Genomic DNA, 21,732 nt, shown 5'->3' with positions numbered 1-21,732 from the left:
GGACGCCGTACGAGGCTTGGCATGGGCGCAAGCCGGCGGTCTCCCACTTGCGGGTCTTCGGCTGCCTCGCATTCGCCAAGGAGCTTGGCCACATCAACAAGCTCGACGACAGGAGCACTCCGGGAGTGTTCATCGGCTACGCGGAGGGCTCGAAGGCCTACCGCATCCTCGACCCGAAGACACAGCGTGTGCGCACGGCGCGCGACGTTGTGTTCGACGAAGGGCGAGGATGGGCGTGGGACAAGGCAGTGGACGACGGCTCGGCTCCGACGTACGACGACTTCACTGTCGAGTATGTCCACTTCGAGGGAGCTGGGGGAGTAGGCAGCTCTTCTTCGGCGAGCGCGTCTACCCCAGTCCCCGAGCCTCCACCGACCCCGGCGCCTGCTACTCCGACAGCTCCACGCTCTCCAGCCAGGACCTCGGCTGCGATGAGTTCTTCGCCGGCAACGCCACGCACTCCAGCACCGACAGGCACCTCTCCGGGCACATCTACTCCAACACCAGCTCGTGTCGAGCATAGCCCGGTTGAGCTCGCTACTCCGCTCTCTCACGACGAGGAGCGCATCGACGCGTACCACGACGGCGAGCCGTTGCGGTACCGTACGATGGAGAACCTTCTCGGCGACCAGTTGGTGCCGGGACTGGTGCCTCACGACCTGTAGGACCTGGAGGCGCAGTTGCACCTTGCGTGTGACGACGGCGAGCCTCGGTCGTTCGCAGAGGCCGAGAGACACGCGGCATGGCGCGCCGCGATGCAGTTGGAGATGGATGCGGTTGAGAAGAACCGCACCTGGGAGCTTGCTGACCTTCCTCGTGGTCATCGCGCGATCACCCTTAAGTGGGTGTACAAGCTGAAGAGGGATGAAGCCGGTGCCATCGTCAAGCACAAGGCTCGCTCGGTGGCACGAGGTTTCGTGCAGCAGGAGGGGGTCGACTTCGACGACGCCTTTGCTCCCGTGGCACGGATGGAGTCCTGCGACTCCTTGCGCTAGCTGCCCAGGAGGGCTGGCGTGTTCATCACATGGACGTCAAGTCGGCGTTCCTTAACGGCGACTTGAAGGAGGAGGTCTACGTGCACCAGCCGCCGGGATTTGCGATCCCCGGCAAGGAGGGCAAGGTGCTCCGCCTGCGCAAGGCCCTCTATGGCTTGCGGCAGGCACCGAGGGCGTGGAATGCCAAGCTGGATTCCACGCTGAAGGGGATGGGCTTCGAGCAAAGCCCGCACGAGGCGGCCATCTACCGACGGGGCAATGGAGAAAATGCCCTGCTGGTGGGTGTCTACGTCGACGACTTGGTGATCACCGGCACCAAGGATGCGGAGGTGGCGGCATTCAAGGAAAAGATGAAGGCCACCTTCTAGATGAGTGACCTGGGGCCTCTCTCCTTCTACCTGAGAATCGAGGTGCACCAGGATGACTCTGGGATCACGCTTCGACAGACCGCCTACGCCAAGCGCGTCGTTGAGCTAGCTGGGCTCACCGACTGCAACCCAGCTCTCACTCCGATGAAGGAGAGGCTGAAGCTGAGCCGCGACAGCACGACGGAGGAGGTGGACGCTACGCAGTACTGGCGTCTTGTGGGGAGCCTTCGCTACCTCGCCCACACACGGCCGGACTTGGCATTCTCCGTCGGCTACGTTAGTCGGTTCATGCAGCGACCGACGGCGGAGCACCAACAGGCTGTGAAGAGGATCATCCGCTACGTTGCGGGGACTCTCGACCACGGCCTCTACTACCCGAGGTGCCCTGGGGCGGCACACTTCGTCGGGTACAGCGACAGCGACCACGCCGGCGACATCGACACCAGCAAGAGCACGAGTGGGATCCTATTCTTCCTCGGCAAGTGCCTCGTTAGCTGGCAGTCGGTCAAGCAGCAGGTGGTGGCCCTGTCCAGCTGCGAGGCCGAGTACATAGCGGCCTCCACCGCTTCGACTCAGGCGCTCTGGCTCGCTCGACTGCTTAGTGATCTCCTCGGCAGAGACACTAGAGCGGTGGAGCTCAGGGTGGACAGCAAGTCCGCTCTGGCCCTGGCAAAGAACCCCGTGTTCCACGAACGCAGCAAGCACATCCGGGTGAGGTACCACTTCATCCGAGGCTGTTTGGAGGAAGGGAGCATCAAGGCGAGCTACATCAACACCAAGGACCAGCTTGCGGACCTGCTCACCAAGCCCCTTGGGAGGATCAAGTTCCTTGAGCTCTGCTCCAGGACCGGGATGGTTCAACTCTCCCACAAGACGACGCACAAGACTTAGGGGGAGAATGATGGATAAGTCTCATGTGTGGCTGGTCTTTGTGGGGCTGTGATGCTCACATGGTCATGGTCCTTGTGGCTGTTTTTCTGTTTTTAGGACAGCATCTTAGACTAGAGGACAGCATCTTAGCTAGGACAGCATATTAGCATCTTAGACTAGCATCTTAGACTAGCATCTTGGCATATGCTTGGCTGGCTAGCAGCCTATAAATATGTAACCCCAACCCCTCAGGTTGGTATGGCATTTGTGTGAGCTTGTGTGAGAAATAGACAAGAAAATTGCCCCAACTCCTAGTGTCATCCTCTCTTGATGAGAGTAAGAATTCTCCTACTACCAAGAGTGAGAATTCAGCGATTAACATTCACACTTTTTTTGGGAAAGTCCAGCATTCTTTTTTTGACTTTAAGAACCATTCGGATGTGCAACGCATTCAGTTGACTCTGATATGCTTTCTTAAGAAGCAGGGCTACTCTTCCTCTAAGAGACTCTGTACAGGCATTCAGATCTCCATATCTCTCACCCAGCATTCATTTGAGGCTACGCAAACAGAAGCACCAGGTTATAACCTGGTTTGTTCTTTCATCCAGCTTTTCGTTTCTTTTCTTTTTTTTGAAGGAACTTTCATTTTGAGGTCCCAATAACAAAATAGGGTTTGGTTTTCTTTTCTTTACTTTTCCCAGCTCTTGTTTTGTTCGATCTTTTGCTAGAGAAATGGAGCGTGCGGTTGTTAGTGCTACAGAAGGTGCCATCCATACTCTCCTGGGGAAGCTGGGCACACTTCTTGTGCAAGAAACCCAGCTTCTAGGTGGTATCCGGAGTGAATTGCAATATTTGAAGGATGAGCTAGAGAGCATGACAGCCTTCCTTCAGGACCTTGCTGAGAGAAATGAACAACGCAAGCAAGTTAAGATTTGGATGAAGCAAGTGCGTGAGATTGCATATGATGTGGAGGATTGTATTGATGAATTAATTTGAACACCACCTTGGCAACAGCAATGGCAATCATAGTGGTGGTGGCCCTGTAGCGATCTTCTGCAGGATGACTCACGTATTGCTGACCACCAGGGTGCGGCATAGGATTGCCAAACAAATCCATGAATTTAAAATGCGCGCTAGAGATATAAGTGACCGAAATTCAAGGTAACTCGCACCACCTCACTGTCTAACAATATGAACAGCTTCTATGCTGTTGCTCTTTTACCTTTTTATTAAGGATTCATTTTTTAACACAATGGCAAACCTGGAATAGGACACCTAAAGTATCTCTAATTTGACCTTTTCTTTGTTTGCACCTTTATCTTTTTTATTGATATATAAAATCAGTAGGGGTTTTACCCCTCCTGTTTCCTCAAAAAAGAAATCTTTTCTAAGATTAGATGAACATTATGTTCATTGTGAGAAGCCAAGAGGTATGGCAGGGTAAAACTGTATTTGATGGTCAACTGATTGAGAGTAATTGCTGGAAAAGGTGTCATCCCTTATCTCAACATGGCTATTATTTTAGAGCTCATCCAGCACTGGAAACCTTTTCTTTCAAAAAAAGGCATGTGCTCTGCAAGAATTATCTGCTGTTCAATCCAGTTATATGCATAACTTGTAAATGTGAGATAACAAGGGCATTATATAGATTTTTTTGTCGAGATAAGTAGAAGTGTATAGATTGATAAAGCCTCCTAATAAATGATATTATGTATTTAATGAACTTTTTTGCCAGTGTGAGTATAATGTCAAAAACCTTTACCTCGTAGAATGAACTTTGCATCCTTGGCATCAAGTTCCTGCATCATTCTGCATATACTGTAGATATATACTTATCAACTAAAGTCAACACTATCCTTTTTTATCCTTGTTAGTACTTTGATAATATGCTTCCATATGGCCAAGAAACTAGCTGTTTTCTGTACTGTTGTTACAACTATTAACTCCTGCAGGTATAATGGCAATCATCACATGTTTGGAGCTGCTGGGAACAGCACAGCTGCTTATGACACCCCAGCTAATCATTTAGATCTCGATCTTCACAGAGCTGCACTCTTTCCAGAGAGAAGACAGCTTGTAGGCATTGAACCGCGCCAGGAAAATCTTGTGCAATGGTTGATGGAGGAAAACTTACAACAATTGCGAGTCATATCCATATTCAGTTTCGGTGGTTTGGGAAAGACAACTCTTGCTATGACAATATACCAAAGTCTATCTGCAAAAGGTGGACGTTTTCAATGTCATGCTATTGTAACTGTCCCAGAGATTTGATGTCAAGATGCTGATGAGACACATTCTCAAACAAATTATCCAGCCAGTTTATCAAAAGGGTTTTCATGAGCCGAGAGCTAGTGAAACATCCTTGGATGACCTTCTCAAGGGCATGGAAGCATGGGACGTGGGGCAACTTGCGAGCATGCTGAGGCAGCAATTGGAAAACAAGATACATCTAATTGTTCTTGATGATGTTTGGAGCATAGCTGCATGGGAAGCTATTCAATTTTCTCTGCCTGACTCAAACAATGGTAGCAGAATACTGGTTACAACGCGAATCAGAGCTGTAGCACACACCTGTTGTTTCCATGAGTATGACCGAGCTTACGAAATCGAACCTCTCACAGATCATGAATCCAGAGACTTGTTCTTTAAAAGGATATTTGGCAGTACAGTTAATTGCCCTGATAACTTAAAGGAAATTTCAGAAAAGATCTTGGGAAAATGTGGGGGTGCACCCTTAGCTATAGTGAGCATAGCAGGTCTCTTGGTCAGTAAGCCAGTGCTAAGTAAAGATCAGTGGCAGAAAATTTATAGCTCTCTTGGATCGGAGCTTGAAACTAGTCCATCACTTGAGATATTGAAGAAAATACTTGAGCTAAGCTATAATGATCTTCCTTACCACTTGAAAACTTGTTTCTTATATTTAAGTGTTTACCCTGAGGAGCCATACTATGAAGCTATGGGAGAGAGTCATCGAGCAGCGCCTGCGAGGAATGACGCAGATATCTACGAACCAATTTGGTTTCATGCTCAAAAGGTCAACCACAGAAGCAATCTTCCTAATAAGACAAGTTATGGAGCGATTCAGAGAGCAGAAGGACCTACATATGGTTTTCATTGACTTAGAGAAGGTTTATGACAAGATACCAAGAAATGCTATGTGGTGGGCTTTGGACAAGGATAAAGTCCCATCAAAGTACGTGACCCTCATCAATGACATGTACAACAATGCCGTGACTAGTGTTCGAACAAATGATAGTAACATAGCTTACTTTCCGATTAAAATAGGACTTTATCAAGGGTCAGCCTTGAGTCCGTGCCTTTTTGCTTTGGTAATGGATGAGGTTACCAGGAACATTCAAGGGGATATCCCTTGGTGTATGTTGTTCGCTGATGATGTAGTGCCAGTGGATGAAAGCCAGGCGGGAGTAAATAGGAAACTAGAGTTGTGGCGGCAGACCCTTAAGTCTAAAGGTTTTAGATTAAGCAGAACTAAAATCGAATACATGAGATGTGACTTTGGCGGAGCTGCACAGGAGGAGGGAGATGTGAGTTTGAAAGATAAGTAGTGTCAAAGAAGGATACCTTTCGTTATCTAGGATCGATGTTACAGAGAGATGGAAACATTGATGCAGACGTTAGCCATAGAATCAAAGTAAGGTGGATCAAGTGACGACAAGCTTCTGACGTTCTTTGTGATAAGAGGGTACCACAAAAACTAAAAGGCAAGTTTTATAGAACGGCTATTAGATCGGCTATGTTGTATGGAGCAGAATGTTGGCCTACAAAGATTCGTCGTGTTCAACAACTGAGTGTTGCAGAAATGCGTATGTTGCGATGGATTTGTGGTCACACAAGAATGGACCGAGTTAGAAACGATGATATACGTGACCGCCTAGGGGTAGCACCAATTAAAGAAAAGTTTGTCCAACATCGTTTGAGGTGGTTTGGTCATGTCCAAAGGAGACCATCGGAGGCACCAGTGCATTGTGGAGTCCTAAGCCAAACTAATATTGTGAGGAGAGGTAGAGGTATACCGAAATTGACATGGGGAGGCAATAAAAAGAGATTTGAAAACTTGGGATATACATATAGATCTATGTTTGAATATGAGTGCTTGGAAAGCAAGCTATTGATGTGCCTGAACCGTGACTAGGGGCTTTTTGTGGGTTTCAACTCTAGCCTACCCCAACTTGTTTGGGACTGACAAGCTTTGTTGTTGTTGTTGTACCCTGAGGACCATATTATCAGAAGGAAAAGTGTACTGAGACGATGGGTAGCCGAACGCTTTGTGACTGAAAAGCGTGGACTTAGTGTCTTTGAAGTGGCAGAAAGCTACTTCGACGAGTTCATCAATCGAAGCATTATTCATCCTGTGGACATGAGCTTTACTGGGAAGGTCAAAACATTTCGAGTTCATGACGTGATGTTAGAGATTATTGTGTCAAGGTCAATTGAAGAGAATTTTATCACTCTGGTAGGTGAACAGCACATTTCAGTGTCACGAGAGAAAATTTGGCGACTATCTGTTCACAGTGGAGACATGAAAGATATTGCAACAAGCAAGATGTTATCCCATGTCCGGTCCTTGAGCATATTCTCCGGTAGAGAAACACTGCAGTTTGGTTGGATGAAACTATTGAGAATATTAGATTTAGAAGGTTATGGAATTCTGAGGAATAGATATCTCAAAAATGTATGCAGCCTCTTTCAGTTGGAGTATCTTAGTCTGAGAAAAACACACATCATGGAACTCCCCGCACAAATAGGAAACCTGCAGAAGTTGGAGACTCTGGATATAAGGGAAACGGGTGTCAAGCATTTGCCTCCAGGCATTACCTATCTTCCTCACTTAATAAACTTACTTGGAGGGAGAAGATTTTACAATCACAATGGATTGTGGCCTGTTTCTGAGTATTGGGGGTTGCATGTCCCTAACAAAATTAGCAATTTGGATGCACTTCGAAACACTTGAGCAGGTAGAAATCAGAGTATGCTTCCCATTCCATTCGTGAGCTGGGGAAATTATCTCGTTTGAGGAAGCTTGGGGTAATGATGTCTGTTGATGATGACAACAGCCGGGCATCCTTGATGTCTGCACTTGAGAATATAAGTAGCAGCTTATGCTCGTTATTACTTTGGCGTCCTGATGGGACAATGAACTTCAATTCTCTTGATTCATTATCAAGACCACCATTGTTTATGAGAAGTATCGACTTTCGTGGTCAGTTAAGAAAACTACCGAAGTGGTTCCCATCTCTTTCTAACCTCACTGAGTTAACCCGTCGTGCAACCGAACTAAGTGCAAAGGAAGACCTGGAGGTGCTTGCACGGTTGCCTAGCCTAATCTACCTTCGGTTGCATCACAGTGCATATGTTGAAACCGAATTTGCTGTTGCTGCATCAGAATTCCCAGTTCTTAAGTTGCTTGTCATTCATCTTGCCATGTTTGAAGCTTGGAGGGCAAGATTTCATGAAGATGCCTTGCCTAGGCTTGAAAAGCTAGAGCTGTCATTGTTTGAACAAGCTTCCATCCAAGAGGTTTCTGGTATAGAGTTCCTTCCTAATCTTAAGGAGGTTTCGGTTTCTGCTTGTCCAGACAACACTATGGAGGATGACATTCAATCTCTGAAGGATGATGCCGAGAAGAACCCTAGTAAGCCCACTGTCACTTTCAATATGAAAAAGTGGGTACCGATGAAGGCAAGGACAGATCCACCTTTAGATCATAGGGGGAACCTACGGTCTTCATATTTAGACAACTCTGATGATTTGTAATCTCTGATCACTCCCTTCCATAACTGAATTATTATGTCTCTGCAATGCTGTCGGTTGCACTCACCTTTGGTCCTGTAGTTTCGTCTCACCGTTGTTGGAGTATCATCATTGATTCTGTCATTAACTCATTAAGACTGCAGTGTTGTCATGAAACAATAGCAGCACAGTTGCAATTTTTCTTTTGAAAAAAAGGGAGGATAAATTGGCCAATACAAATCAAATTAATCTGTGAATTATGTAGAAGTGTCTTTCTAGCCTGCCCCAACTTGCCTAGGATAGGAAGGCTTTGGTTTTTTTTCTTTTTAAGTATGTTTGATTTTGCTGTTATGCAATTTGATGTTCAAAAGCAACAATAATTTCTCTGGCTCTAAAGAGAAGTCCACAAATGGTGCCTAAATGTGCTTCACCAATAATCTTGTTACGGAATGTATATAAAAAAAAGTCTTATTGCGATTCTGATTCAGATGCTACTCCCTCCGTTCCATTATAAGTCGCTTTGACTTTTTTTGGTTCATCCATTTACTATGTATCTAGACATATTATTATATCTAGATGCATAACAAAATGGATATACAAAAAAGTCAAAACGACTTATAATTTGGAACGGAAGCAATACAAAAGAGCGATTTGCCAACAATTTTATTGCCAAGGGCGAACAGAGGGGATGCTGTTGATATGATGAAAATGGAAGAGTGAAACACGTGGGTAGCGTTTGGTTAGGGCAGGACAGATACAAGGTGAGAGATCTTCCTTCATCTACTGATTGATTTGGAGACACGGGGGACGAAGTAAGAAAATGTTCTCTCCAGATTTTGAGTCCGAACATCCCCAAAGTTTGAGCGGGCCACCTCGTCCTCATTTAACTCTTCTTCGCATCGTGGCCACGACGCGCAGGGGGGTCAAAGGGGGCATGGAGCGTGGAGGGCGAGGGTGAGGCCAGGAACGCCGGGCGGGGGCGGTCATGGCAATCGGAGGCAAGAGCGGCTTGCGGGTGAAGGACAAAGAAGACAGTGATGGAGGATGACATGCGGGCCCCACTTAGCTGTCTAACAGATTTAAAATGATCATATATCCTCCCACTCTACGTCCCTTCTACCGAACACAAAACAAGGATACAGAACGGGGACATTCTCACTCAACCAAACACAAACATGAAATGATCTCATTCCAGAAAAAGATCTCACTCCCCGTCCCATGTACCAAACCAAACGCGAAACAGGAACATTAACCAACCACAAAGATGTGATAGGGACGTTTCCATTCCCTCAACCAAACACAAATATGAGATGGTTCTGTTCCAGAAAAACTGAAATGGAACTAACCTCTCCCCTTTTTTTAACCAAGCGCAACCTTCTTGTCCCCAAACTAAAAGTAGCCTCAAGCAATTGAGCTATATTGGTGGAACCCAGCTAACACAAACGCCAAGACTCGAGCAAAATTTACATTTATGATTAGTCGATGGTAATGCTTCATTCGATCGATCTTATGTTCTCTTGGGCCTTGGCTGCCCTTGGAGTAAGTCGCCCAAGTCATGACTCCAGTGAAAAGAAAGAGCCAGATAGTCCAACACATCATGCTATTACTTGCTGAAACCCAAACTGAAAATTCCATTTGGTTCTTGTTCAGCTCCCAACCAAGGAAGCCATCTGTTAATGACAAGGCCTCGTTAGTCAGTAGCCTATGATACTACTCCAACATCTCAAATGAACACCATGTAAACGTACAACTAGGGGGAACAGTAAAACGGGGAACAAAGTGCGTCGGGTGGTACTTAACACTAACTCTATGTTCACAAGCCCACAACCCCATCCTAACCATGGGGACCAAAAGGCAGCAGCAGCTCGTTGCCAATTTCAATGAAACAACAGCCCTTGCGTGATTCCGCCACGAGTAGTGCAGAGAGTGAAGAGATTCCAGAAGTAGCATCATCCCAAGGCAGCACCGCAGCAGCACTGCATCATACACAACATATAAGCTATCCATCAGACCTCTGCAAATTGTATATAATAACTACATAGACAAAGGATCATCAGGTCTCCATGGTCATTTAGATGGACAGGTTGTGTCTACGACCTAATTGCTTGTGTGGGAAGGACAACACAAAGTTTCCTTTGATGCAACTCAGAGAGAAAGTGCAGTTCAAACCATAAAAAAACTACGGGAGGCCAAGAAAAGTACAACTTGAACAGTAGTAATTAGTATGGCATGGGTGCAGGAAATTGGTGGTTGGCTGGCCTAGTATATGGGCAGCATAGATGGCAAGGATCATTTCATCCATTAAAAACACCTGTTCTGAAGGCCTGAATTACATGGTAGATGAAACACAACGAAACAGAAAAACAAAACAAAACATGACAAGGTGCTCCAAAAATAAAGGCACAGCTGGGGTGCCATAAGCATCACTTTCTTAATTTTATAGAATCTACACAAAATCACCAGCTTAGCTATATTCTTTGTATATCGTAGGACTAACAATGGCAAACATGCCATATCATTATTCTTCATACCCATTATTTGCTATATGAAAAGGTTGCAAATGGCAAACCACAAGATAGATGCTGAGCCTAGTGTTCAGCCCAAGAAAGCAAAGGTACAATTGCAGCATGTGCAAACAATAGAACACTATACAGAATTTGGAAGAAAAAAAAAAGAACCACTAAAAACCAACCATATTAAGCCACAGCATTTGTTTACAGCTAATCCAGCATGTAAACTGAGAAGGAACTTACCATGAGCTGGCCTTCACCCTCGGTAGAGCCTATATATCACTACTTGTGAAGAATACTCTTCTTGGGAATTTTAGGCTTCCTTTGGACATGATTCTGAAGGATGGAAAAGCATGGACGAAATTAGAGGACACACAGAGAGGAACACACATAAAGAAGGAAATAGACAAGTGCCTTTTGTCTTTCCAGAGCCTCAACATCTGTCCTCTCCTTCCAGTTACTCTTACGCAATTTAATAGGGCGGTTCCCAACATACTTTCCTGAAAGAAGTTTGTTCAAAAGTTACAAGGGGAACAGTCAACCAAAATATGCACACAAGTGGCACTGTGGCAGCAACTGAATCTGCAGAACATATTAGAGATACAAACCATTCATCTCTTTTATTGCTGCAGCCAGGTCAGTAGGGTTTGAAAAGCTCACAAATCCATAACCTTTACTTTTGCCAGTCCTCTTATCTCTAACAACCTGAAATAAAGAGTACAAAGGCAAACTAAGAATGTATAAAAATCAAGAAATGCATGCCAAATGCTGCACATAATGACTGACATAAGCCCCGCTACTTATAACTCAGCATATGGATTTCTTTGTCTGTTAATCTCTTAGCTTCTCTCTCAATCAGGTAGATTATGCTTCTTTAGGCGAAAGGATTTATAAGCATCAAAGGAAGCAGAGAACAAGTTCAACAAAGTGTAGATTGTTACTACAAATTTCTTCAGGGATGCATAAGCTTATACGAACCCCGTTGCTTTTGTTTTGGTTTTTGCTACTTCATGTGATAAGTCATTAACAAACAGCCATTAATGCAATTCTCAGAACTAGCTAGCATGAAGTAGCATATTACTATGAAAAGATCCATAGAAAATATCTTCTAACTGCTGGTTATCTCCAGTGCATACAAAGTTTTATATAGAAAACAGTACCACTATGTGCATCGCTGATGTTCTGTAAACTGCTAACATTTGCAGGAATCAGTGTTATTTTGATTTGGATTTCTCGTTTCTTTATATAGTCCCTTGGCAACAGTGGAAAATCCATCTTAATGTTTGTCAATCCTTCTCACTTCTTCCATACTTAATTATTACACCTTACTAGTGACTATTAAGGAACTTAGTACATCTGAACGGCTTACAGATTTATGTAGTCCATTATACAAAACCTTTTCCATGTCATCATTTACCTACTATAAGTAACCTTGACAGATCTAAAGTATTCATGAATTTACTCATTCCAATCATAGAGGACATTTTGGAGTTTGGATGCCACTGTTACTTTTCTGTTGTTACAATTATATTCACGCAAAATTCAGTTAAATTATTACATTAGTAAAGTACTCTTCTTGACAAATCTACACATCCTAAACTGAATATCTATAGAGAATGGTAGCAAAGGTTTAGCACAACCAATTAGAACTGACGAAATTTTTCATTTTGTAACCAGAGGAAGTAGTGCAAGGCATGGTTTCATCAACAAGCAACTTCCTATCTAAATGCTATGGTGCGCATACCATAGTTCATACCTAAAGATTAGATAGTTGGACCTCACGTGTGCTACTGAAATAATCTAACCAAATTAATCATTTTGGGGGTATAGATTCAATAGTATCTCATGCAGGATGTAAAAGCTATCTTCGTCATGCAGGCAGTAAAAGTTATCTACCTACAATCCTACATTAGTCATTTCAGACAAGACTGCACATATACATTCCCATAGAATCTATCCTAAGCAATGAATTTGCCAATGAACTCCCTATCAGCCTCTGAAGTACCTCATGCGGGCTGTAAATGTTACCTACCTATGTTAGTCATTTCAGGCGAGACTATCTGGCTATCTGCATAACTTTTGACTTGTGAGGCAGAACTACATTTGAATGATAGTTCTACTACATATTGGACACGTTGAGCCATGCATTTTATCAGCTAATGGCAGAATTAAAAGCCTGGGCATTTTAGTTAGCCTTATTCCAACAACAACAACAACAAAGCCTTAGTCCCAAACAAGTTGGGGTAGGCTAGAGTTGAAACCCAGCAGAAGCAATCAAGGTTCAGGCACGTTAGTTAGCCTTATTCCATAAACTCTAAAAGAATTTGACAGTAGGGTATTGCATAACAAATTTTAGAGAACCCGAGATACAATAATTTGGATCGTTGAACAAGTTTTGCTACAAACAAGCTTTTTGGATACAAAGGGGTATTTACCCTTGCCATGTTGAAGGATGGAAACCGTGAGAATGCTTTGGAGAGAACATCATCATTAACTTCATTGCCTAGATCTCCACAGAACAGCCGGTAGTCATCTGCAAGTTGTTAAGAGTTGAGACACAAGGAAACGAAATAAGGGTGAGGCATAAAACAAAGGAAACTGGATTAATAAGTTATACTTTCGGGCCAGTCAGTGAGGGTAGGATCCTCCCAGGATTGTCCAGCAGCGCGGCGGGGGATGGGCTTCTTGCTGGTAGAGGGGTCGGAGGGCCTGGCGTTGGCGGCGGCGGCGGGGTCGAGGACGTCGCTGGTGGCGAGGGCAGCCTTGACGCTCTGCAGCGCCTCGGGGGTGATGGTCTGCGCGTCCCGCTGGAAGAGCTGATGCGCCTGATGCAGCTGTTGCTGGTACTGCTGGTAGCTGCTCGCCGCCATAGGCGGCGGCATCTGCACCGGCGGCTGGTGCTGCTGCAGGTGGAAAGGGAGAGGGAAGTAGCTGGCCCCCGCCGGAGCCGACGACGACGACCCAGGAGGCGGCGGGTGAGGAGGATTGACAGGCATGGCGGCGGATCGACTCGGGAGTGGCTCAGACGCCGCCGCCCGCGATCAAAGCGTTAGGGTTTACTCGTCGCCCGTCAAGCGCTGCCGCCCGTGCCCTCACCATGCATCTATGCTCCTGCCGCCGGCCTGCCCGCCTTCCGGGAGATCTTTCTAGGAAGCACGCTAGGCTGGGGAGCAGAAGTAATTGGGGGTGATAGGATTGGGGATGGATTTCTAATTTCCCTCTTGGTTCGGTTTGCAATGAAGCTGGAAACGCTCTTTTCGCATGTAGCTATACATGGCCATCGGGCCGTGCCGGCCCGGAACGGTGTCGTGCCTCAACGGGCCGCCGTGCCTATCGGGCCGTGCCTGCACCGTGCTCGTGCCTGGCCTTCGGCCCAAGACACGGCCCGTGGGCCGTTTGGTCGTGCCGGGCCGCCCGTTGGGCACGGCCATTTTCACCGTGACGGGCCGGCCTATAGCCCAAGAGGTAAAAAAACACCTCCAAAAAAACCACAAAGTGCTGAAACACTTCATTTTCAAATTTCAACAAACAAAAGATCACATTTTCATTCATATTCACACACAGTTATCAACATTCACATTCATACACAGTTATGAACTGATCTGATCAACATTCAACATTCACATTCACATTCACACAACTGTTAACTGATCAACTGATCAAGTTACCATTTTCATTCACAGTGACAGACTGACAGTTCACATCACAGATCACAGCACAAAGACAAAAGGAGACTAGATTATATGAAAATAATGATCAAAATGAGCTGTTTTGTGCAATGCCGCCTTATTAAAAACCTTTCTAGGTAAAACTCATCCTTGTGAGAAACCCTAAAAAGAAAAAAAGAGTGCAGCTAGCTCAAAGTCTTAGTCTTAATGTGTTATTACAAAAGCCAACAGTTGTGGCAAAGTTCACAGAATGACTGTGGCAAAGTTCACAGAAACAGAATGACAGAATCAGAGTCCACACTCAGTCACTCACTCTTCTTACTATCACAGACACACAGACTCACAGTCACACACATAGCTTCACAGCACAGCACAGCAGACCAGCAGTCCAGCATAGCACTAGCCACCAGCAAAAGACCAAAACTCCAAAAGTACCTGCAAAAATAGAAGAATCCAATCAGTCCAAAAGTATTGAGTTGATTGAGTCATAGTATTTAGTTGAGATAGACAGTCAGTACCTCTCAGGCTCTCCTCTCTCTAGTTCTTCTTCACTTGTTGTATCCAGCACAGCAAAAGAAGTCCAAAAGTACCTGTAAAATTGTACATAATTCATATTATTTTTTTTGCCATTAATGTAAACAGGCTAGTGGACAGGGGCGCTTTGACACTGGTGGGCTTGCCATGGCGCCTCCAGAGGAGGACGACACGGCGTCAGGCACCAACCTACGAAGAAGATGAAGAAGAAGATTACAAATTTAGAACTTACAAGAACAGAGATAAGAGAGTGACAGTGAGTGAAAGAGAGAGATAGATCTAGGGTTAGGGTTTCGATTCACCTACGCCACCGGAGCCTAGTGCCGGAGAAGAGGCCAGGGAGCCAAGAGCCCAAGACCGAACCAGAGGAGAGAGACACCGGTTAGAACGACGGCGAGCGGCAGCGGAACGACTAACAGGCACAAGCCACTCACATGGTAGTATGGTACACCGGAGGAGGAGAGGAGGGAGGAGAAGGAGAAGAGGGAAAGGAGGGAGGGAGGCGAGGTGCAGGACCGGCGCTGAGGTCACCGGAGCAGGGCCGGTGAGCACCAGGTGAACGTCCGCGACAGATCGAGGTCGAGGCGTTGAGGCACCAGACGCGAGGCAAGAGCGGAGAGCGGTCAGCGACTCAGCGGCGAGACGATTGAAAATTTGGAATGTGAAGCTAGGGTTAGGGTTAGGGGCGGCCCGCAGTGGCGCCTGCCTTTTATATCAAGAGGGGGAGCCGGGGAGGAGCTTGTTGGGCCAGCCAATGGGCCGTGGGGGGCACCGGGCCGCCACCGGGCCACCTCTTTGGACCGGGCCATGCTCGTGCCGTGCCACGGGCCAGGGTGGCGGCCCAAGCCCGTCCTGGTCGTTCGGGTCGGGCCGGCCCAGGCCCGGTGGCCACCGTGCCATGCCGTTCTCGGGCCGGGCCGTGGGCCGAGCCACGAGCCCGCGAGCTGCATGGCCATCTATACATGTAGCAGATGGAAGCTTGCTTCCGTGTTTACGCCTCTTTTCTTTATTTTTAAGGTGCTTGTCCACAAAATAATGTGATTATAGAAATAGTGTCGATCAAACTGGCTTAAATTTGAATAAATTTATACTAAATAATATTTATATTTATATTTTCAAATAAAAATATATTTTATAACTAATCCAATGATAGTTATTTTGTATCATAAATGTTAGTATTTTTTATATAAATTTAGTCCAAGTTTAAACAGATTGACTTCTCTAAAAGTGAGAATTTGATTCTTTTAGGACACCCACAATGGGTGATTCATAAGCTAGCTCTTAGCATTTTTTATATTTTGATAACAGAGAGAGAAAAGCTAGCTCTTATCAAGAGTTAGGCTCATACACACATTCTAAGATCATGCGAGAGTATCATGTGAAGTTATCCATATATGAGCTATATGTAAAAAGTTAACACAATTGAGAATGTTGGCTTAGAGTCAGTAGCTTATACTATTGCGGGTGCTTTTATGGACGAATGCAGTATTATACTGCTCCCTCCGTCCCAGAATATCAGTTGTTTAGGAGTTCAAATTTTGTCCCTGCAAGGTGTCGTTCTCTACTCCTAGTGTAGCATCGTACTAGTCCCAGTGGTAGCGCTCTGTTCGTTTGGCTTGTTTGGCTTATAAGTCATGACTGAAAGTACTGTTGGCTGGTTTGGTGTAAGAGAATAATATTGTTCATTGACTGATAAGTCATGGCTTATAAGCCAAATACGACTAAGCGAACAGGCTTGATACTGTTCGTTTAGGCAGTTAGGTGCACCAGTCTTTGACCCCTCCACGGTCCATTAGTTTAATGATGTTCCATGCAAGTGTGATGATTGGTCCCGTTCGGCTTGCTGAATTTTGGCTAAAATTGACTGAAAAATACTGTTCTAGCTGAATTGTTGTGAGAGAAAAACACTGTTCCGATTGAAAAAACAAGCCAAACAAATCGAATATGGGATAAGCCGAATGAGACCTTTAACCATAGAGGCATGTAGGTCATTGGTTCACTTCTTTGGTGGTGTTGTCGTCCCTAAAACGACTCATATGTTGAGATAGAGGGAGTACGTTTTCATGCGATACGATTTTCAAACAATTCGATTTTTTTGGCACCTGAAAAAAGATTCTTTTTTTGCATATTTGATTTTTTTTCCTCTTACAGATGTCGCTCCTTCAAAACCCATACAGAAACATCTATACATTTACCACCGGTGATACTGAGAGAAATTTTCCTTGTTTTTATTTTTTGCATAACGTACTGTACAACAACTTGAGCTAGGTCAAGTGTGCTTACAAGAGGAGAACAAATTTTCCTCGTTCTTGCTAATTTTGCTGATGCGACGAGATGCGCTAACCTACCAACGTCGAGTGAAAAAACCAGAAGCCATCCATTTCTTCCTCCGTTGCTCCATCTTCAGGTTCGAAGCATGCATGCCCATGCCACAACGCTCAACCATACTCACTTCGTCCCAAATTATCTATCGTTTTAGGTTTTCATGTCACAAATTTGATTAGATTTATAGAAAATATATGTAATATTTGTATCTCTAAATAAATTTATTATAAAAATATATTCAACCATCTCTCTAATGATATTAATTATGTAATATAAATATTATTATCTTTTTATATAAAATTAGTTAAAATTATTTCTCGGGAAACGAGAATGACAGTTATTTTGAAAACGAGGGAGTACCCCTCTGTCTCTAAATATCTGTCGTTTACGTTTTCGATAAACAACTTTAACTAAATATATATTAAAAATATTAATATTTATAGTACATAATTAGTATCGTTGGAAAAAATCTTTGAATCTAGTTTTTTAATAAATTTATTTGGAGATACAAATATTATACGTATTTTCTATAAATTAAGTTAAACGTGTGGCACGCACACCAACAGTGACAGATATAAAGTGACGGAGAGAGAGTATATCACAATGTCTTTTATGTTCGGCTGATATTAAAGCCGGTTGATAAACCGGCTAAAACTATTTTGTTTTGAGAAAAAAATAATATAGATTATATCTGATAAGTTGGTTGATAAATTCAAACGGCTCCACGTGTCGTCGTCATCCCTGAGTGCTGACCGAAGAGACCGTCTCGTCACTTTCCACTAACGTGCAGGCAACCGCTATAGCATATCCACGATGTTACTGTGCCTCTACGAGGTCCCTAAGTGTGAAGGTGGCCCTGCCACGTTGCACCGGTCGAGCACATAACAACTGTCAGGGCACGGGATGTCAACAACAAAGAAGTCACCGTCCTCCTTATCGTCCTCACCCAATTTTTTATAATTTAATTTTTTAAAGAAAATTTATGTTTGGTCTTTTGGAAAACGTAAACTCCAGAGGGTCGGCGCTAGGCTTCATAGCTCTGAGGTAACATGTCTTGGCGCCACAAATTTTGATTCCGAGGTGTCTGGCCGTGCACAACAGGGCATCCTAGGTGGCGTTGACATGGCCGATACCTCGGAGCCACAAATCTTAGCTCCGACCTCGGAGCCGTAAATCTCAGCTCTGAGCTCGGAGCCATAGATCCTGACGCCGAGCATGGATTCAAGACCCACGGCTGTAGAGGCTGGCTAGTGGCCCTCTCCCGGATTAGTTTTGTTTTGCTGGACTAATTTACAAATTTACAAATTCTATAAATGATTTGCACAGATGGTTTGTGTAAATATGCTCTACTGGTGTAGATCAATTTACACGCGTAGTTTTTAAGTGGCACTAGTAGAAATTGAACTTTCACACCAATACAAATCAAAAAGCGCCGTCAGTAAAAATATTTTTCATACTAATGTACTTTTTATAACAAAATGTTTATAAAAATAACAAATATTTTTTTATAAAATTAACTTTTGAGATTACTATATTATTAATATCATCTTCAAATATCTAAATTAAACACACACACACACAATGTATTAGGCTCTGGCTCCTAACATATACATCGTTGTTGTTTACTGTAGGCTAATGTAATGGAAAGAAAAACGGCTCTAGCTTCTCTAAAAATAAAGTAGAAAATGAAGGAGCTCGAGGATGCGCATATTTGGGGCTTCTTCGGCTTCGTCACAGTACTACTACAGTACAGTGAAGGAACTAGAGGTAGAAAAAGCGCATGCATACGAACTTAGTCTGCGTGATCGTGTTATAGAATTGATCTAAAAAGGGGGTGGAAGCCACCTTTTGATGGGTATTCCTGTACCTGTTTTTGGTACAGATACAGTGTGTGCACTCTGAAAATAATTTCCGAAGCTGATTTTAGTTAAAAGGTTCATTTAGACATATGACGTGGAAACCACCATTTTGACACAGACATATGGTTAATTTCTCCTCAACAAGAAAACCACATGTATCGAGCTAGAGCTACCTTGTCTACCATATACATTCCTTTGTTCTTTATCATACCATTTTCTGCTCTGTCATGAGTCCATATCACTTGCTATTTGTTGCCATCGGAATGCCCATCTTCGGCTTGAATGCACTTCACGTAGCCCACCATCGTTTGTGTTGTGTGCCGCCTCCTCGTGCGCCCCGGCTATTTTGCCGCCACGCAGTTCGTTCGCCCACACCGGTACAGTGTGTCTCCACTGCTGCTGTAGGTGTGCTTTGTTGCCGGTGTCCATACGTGTGTTCGCGCCGCCTGTGTCTCTTTGTGATGGTCGCGCTGCCACCTCCTGTGGGAACCGTTTTCCCTAGTTGCTCTTCTTCTTCGCCTCTAGTGGCCCCACGCTGAAGTATTCCCTAGGTTCTCCTTCCTCTCTAAGCATGGTGAGGTACTTAGTTGTTGTTTCTTTTGCACTGGCTGCTCTGTGTGCTTCAAGTGTTCGACAGGAATAATCAAAAGGATTCTGCTCGCATCTGGCCGACCATCTAACTATACATATGTGTTACTTCTGTATATCTTAACGAGTTTACCTTTCCATGTTGAATATTGTAGAGCTATATTTTAATAATATGACAGTCAATGCTTTTGGTGATGACAGTTATATTGTTTTTACAGCTTGCTCTTCAAATTCATCCTTTCTTAATGTGTTGTCTAAACATTGTAAATGGTAAGGGATCACATCACGAAGCCGTTGATTTGTTTGTTTCCGTGAGTGCGCAAGGGAGCGGGCAACTGGATCAGTTAGCGCTAGATGATGAGCGATATCTACATTCTATGGACCCGTAATGGTTCACGCTATTATCCATTATGGACTATGTGAATCAAACATCAAGAAGCACAATTAGATTGCATCATGAACTGGTTACGACTAGGAAAATCAAATCAAGTAGCACATTAATTTCATAAACAATGATTCTTGAGACGCATGTTGTCTTCACATTGGCCTTACAAGTGCCATCCTTCGACATCAAACTGAACCATTGTGTCGAGTTCATAAACCCAGGGGTCCCTCTTGGATCGGCTTCTCAACAAAGGCTCAACCCAAGCAGACAACGCGCAACTCATGGGCCGGCCTAAGTGAAAGCTCTAGTTTGATTTTGGTGAATTGATGAAACCCTAAGTGCTAACCTAGTTTATTAAGTAATCATGAGATAGGTAGCACACTCCAAGTGATAAAGCAAATGAAGATCATAGCATGATGATGATGATACCATGATGATGATCAAGTGCTTGGACTTGGAAAGAAGAAAGAGAAAAACAAAAAGCTCAAGGCAAAGGTATAAACCATATGAGCTATTTTGTTTTGATGATCAAGACACTTAGAGAGTGTGATCACATTTAGGATTGATAGCCGTACTATTAAGAGGGGTGAAACTCGTATCGGAATACGGTTATCAAAGTGCCACTAGATGCTCTAACTCATTGCATATGCATTTAGGATCTAGTGGAGTGCTAACACCCTTGAAAATATTTGTGAAAATATGCTAACACATGTGCACAAGGTGATACACTTGGTGGTTGGCACATTTGAGCAAGGGTGAAGAAGATAGAGTTCAAAAGGAGTTAGTCGCGCTGGTTACAGAGTGACCAGACGCGTCCGGTATGGTGACCGGACACGTCCAGTATTTGGCGATGACTCAGCGACCGAACGCGTCCGGTCTCTACACCAGACACGTTCGGTGTGAATCAGAAAACACAGTGTTCGGCAGAGCAGTCGATCGGACGCTGGCAGTGTCCGGTCTGATTTGACCGGACGCGTCCGATCGAGCGAGGATGCTTATTGTACTCCATCGGATGCTAAGGCTCAGCATCTGGTCAGTTTCTAACAGACGCGTCCGATCGGCCCTAGTTGCTTACTGGACTCGACCAGACTCGGTGGCTGCGCGTCTGGTCATTCATAGTTCTATGTCCGGTCTGAGCGTCCGATCGCATGCAAGTATGGGTTGCAACGGCTACCTTGTCTTGAATAGGACACGTGGCAGTCTGGGAGAGACTGGACGCATCCGGTCGACCTACCGGACACGTCCAATATTCATGACCGAAGCGTCCGGTGCTGCGTCCGGTCGATTGGACCAGAGCATCCGGTCGACACACAGTCAGCCTAGTTTTTTGAGCCAACGGCTCTATTTTATGGGGGCTTCTATTTAAAGCCCCATGGCCGGCTCAAGCTCACACTCTTGGCTATTTTCATTGACATAGCAACCTTGTGAGCTTAGCCAAAGCCCTCCCACTCATCTCCATCATTGATTCATCATCTTTGTGAGATTGGGAGAAGAATCCAAGTGCATTGCATGAGTGTTTACATCTAGAGGTACTTGATGTTCGTGTTTCGCTATGAATTTCGCTTGTTACTCTTGGTGGTTGCCGCCACCTAGATGGCTTAGAGCAGCGAGGATCGTTAAGCGGAGGGTGGTGATTGTCTCTGGCTCCGATCGTGGTGATTGTGAGGGGTTCTTGACCTTTCCCCGGCAGAGTGCCAAAAGGTACTCTAGTAGATTGCTCGTGGCTTGTGTGATCCTCATCTTGTGTTGGTTGTGTGGTACCCTATTGAGGGTTTGGCGTGTGAAGCTAATTAGCGCTTGAACCTCCAAGTGAGTGAATCGCCACAACGAGGACTAGCTTGCCGGCAAGCAAGTGAACCTCGGTAAAAAATCATTGTGT

General features: G+C 44.8%; 1 protein-coding gene and 2 pseudogenes across 1 annotated transcript; 2 read left to right on the top strand and 1 right to left on the bottom strand.

The window, feature by feature from the left end:
• Positions 1-3,401: 3,401 nt before the first annotated feature.
• On the top strand, positions 3,402-6,585 carry LOC136542576 (disease resistance protein RGA5-like; annotated as a pseudogene).
• Positions 5,566-8,158, top strand: LOC136544529 (disease resistance protein PIK6-NP-like; annotated as a pseudogene).
• Positions 8,159-9,567: 1,409 nt separating this feature from the next.
• On the bottom strand, positions 9,568-13,702 carry LOC136547133 (uncharacterized). The gene is made up of 6 exons (XM_066539103.1): positions 13,112-13,702; positions 12,930-13,027; positions 11,103-11,199; positions 10,909-10,994; positions 10,738-10,830; positions 9,568-9,960 (listed from the first exon to the last, which is right to left on the bottom strand). The coding sequence occupies exons 1-5, from the start codon at positions 13,488-13,490 to the stop codon at positions 10,777-10,779; spliced, it is 714 nt and encodes a 237-aa protein (XP_066395200.1). The 5' UTR covers positions 13,491-13,702; the 3' UTR covers positions 9,568-9,960; positions 10,738-10,776.
• Between the last annotated feature and the right edge of the window lie 8,030 nt (positions 13,703-21,732).

The sequence above is a fragment of the Miscanthus floridulus genome, chromosome 3 (assembly GCF_019320115.1).
Source record: "Miscanthus floridulus cultivar M001 chromosome 3, ASM1932011v1, whole genome shotgun sequence".
Lineage (NCBI taxonomy): Eukaryota > Viridiplantae > Streptophyta > Magnoliopsida > Poales > Poaceae > Miscanthus > Miscanthus floridulus.
The sequence above is the reverse complement of the archived record's forward strand: the minus strand, read 5'-3'. Positions and strand labels throughout refer to the sequence as shown.

Excerpts from the sequence above, each read along its gene's own strand:
- LOC136547133 (XM_066539103.1), bottom strand. The coding sequence starts at position 13,490 with ATGCCTGTCAATCCTCCTCACCCGCCGCCTCCTGGGTCGTCGTCGTCG. Across the intron at positions 11,200-12,929 it reads CATCCTTCAACATGGCAAGG|GTTGTTAGAGATAAGAGGAC; the intron begins GTAAATACCCCT and ends TCTTTATTTCAG. Across the intron at positions 10,831-10,908 it reads AGGCTCTGGAAAGACAAAAG|AATCATGTCCAAAGGAAGCC; the intron begins GCACTTGTCTAT and ends TCCATCCTTCAG.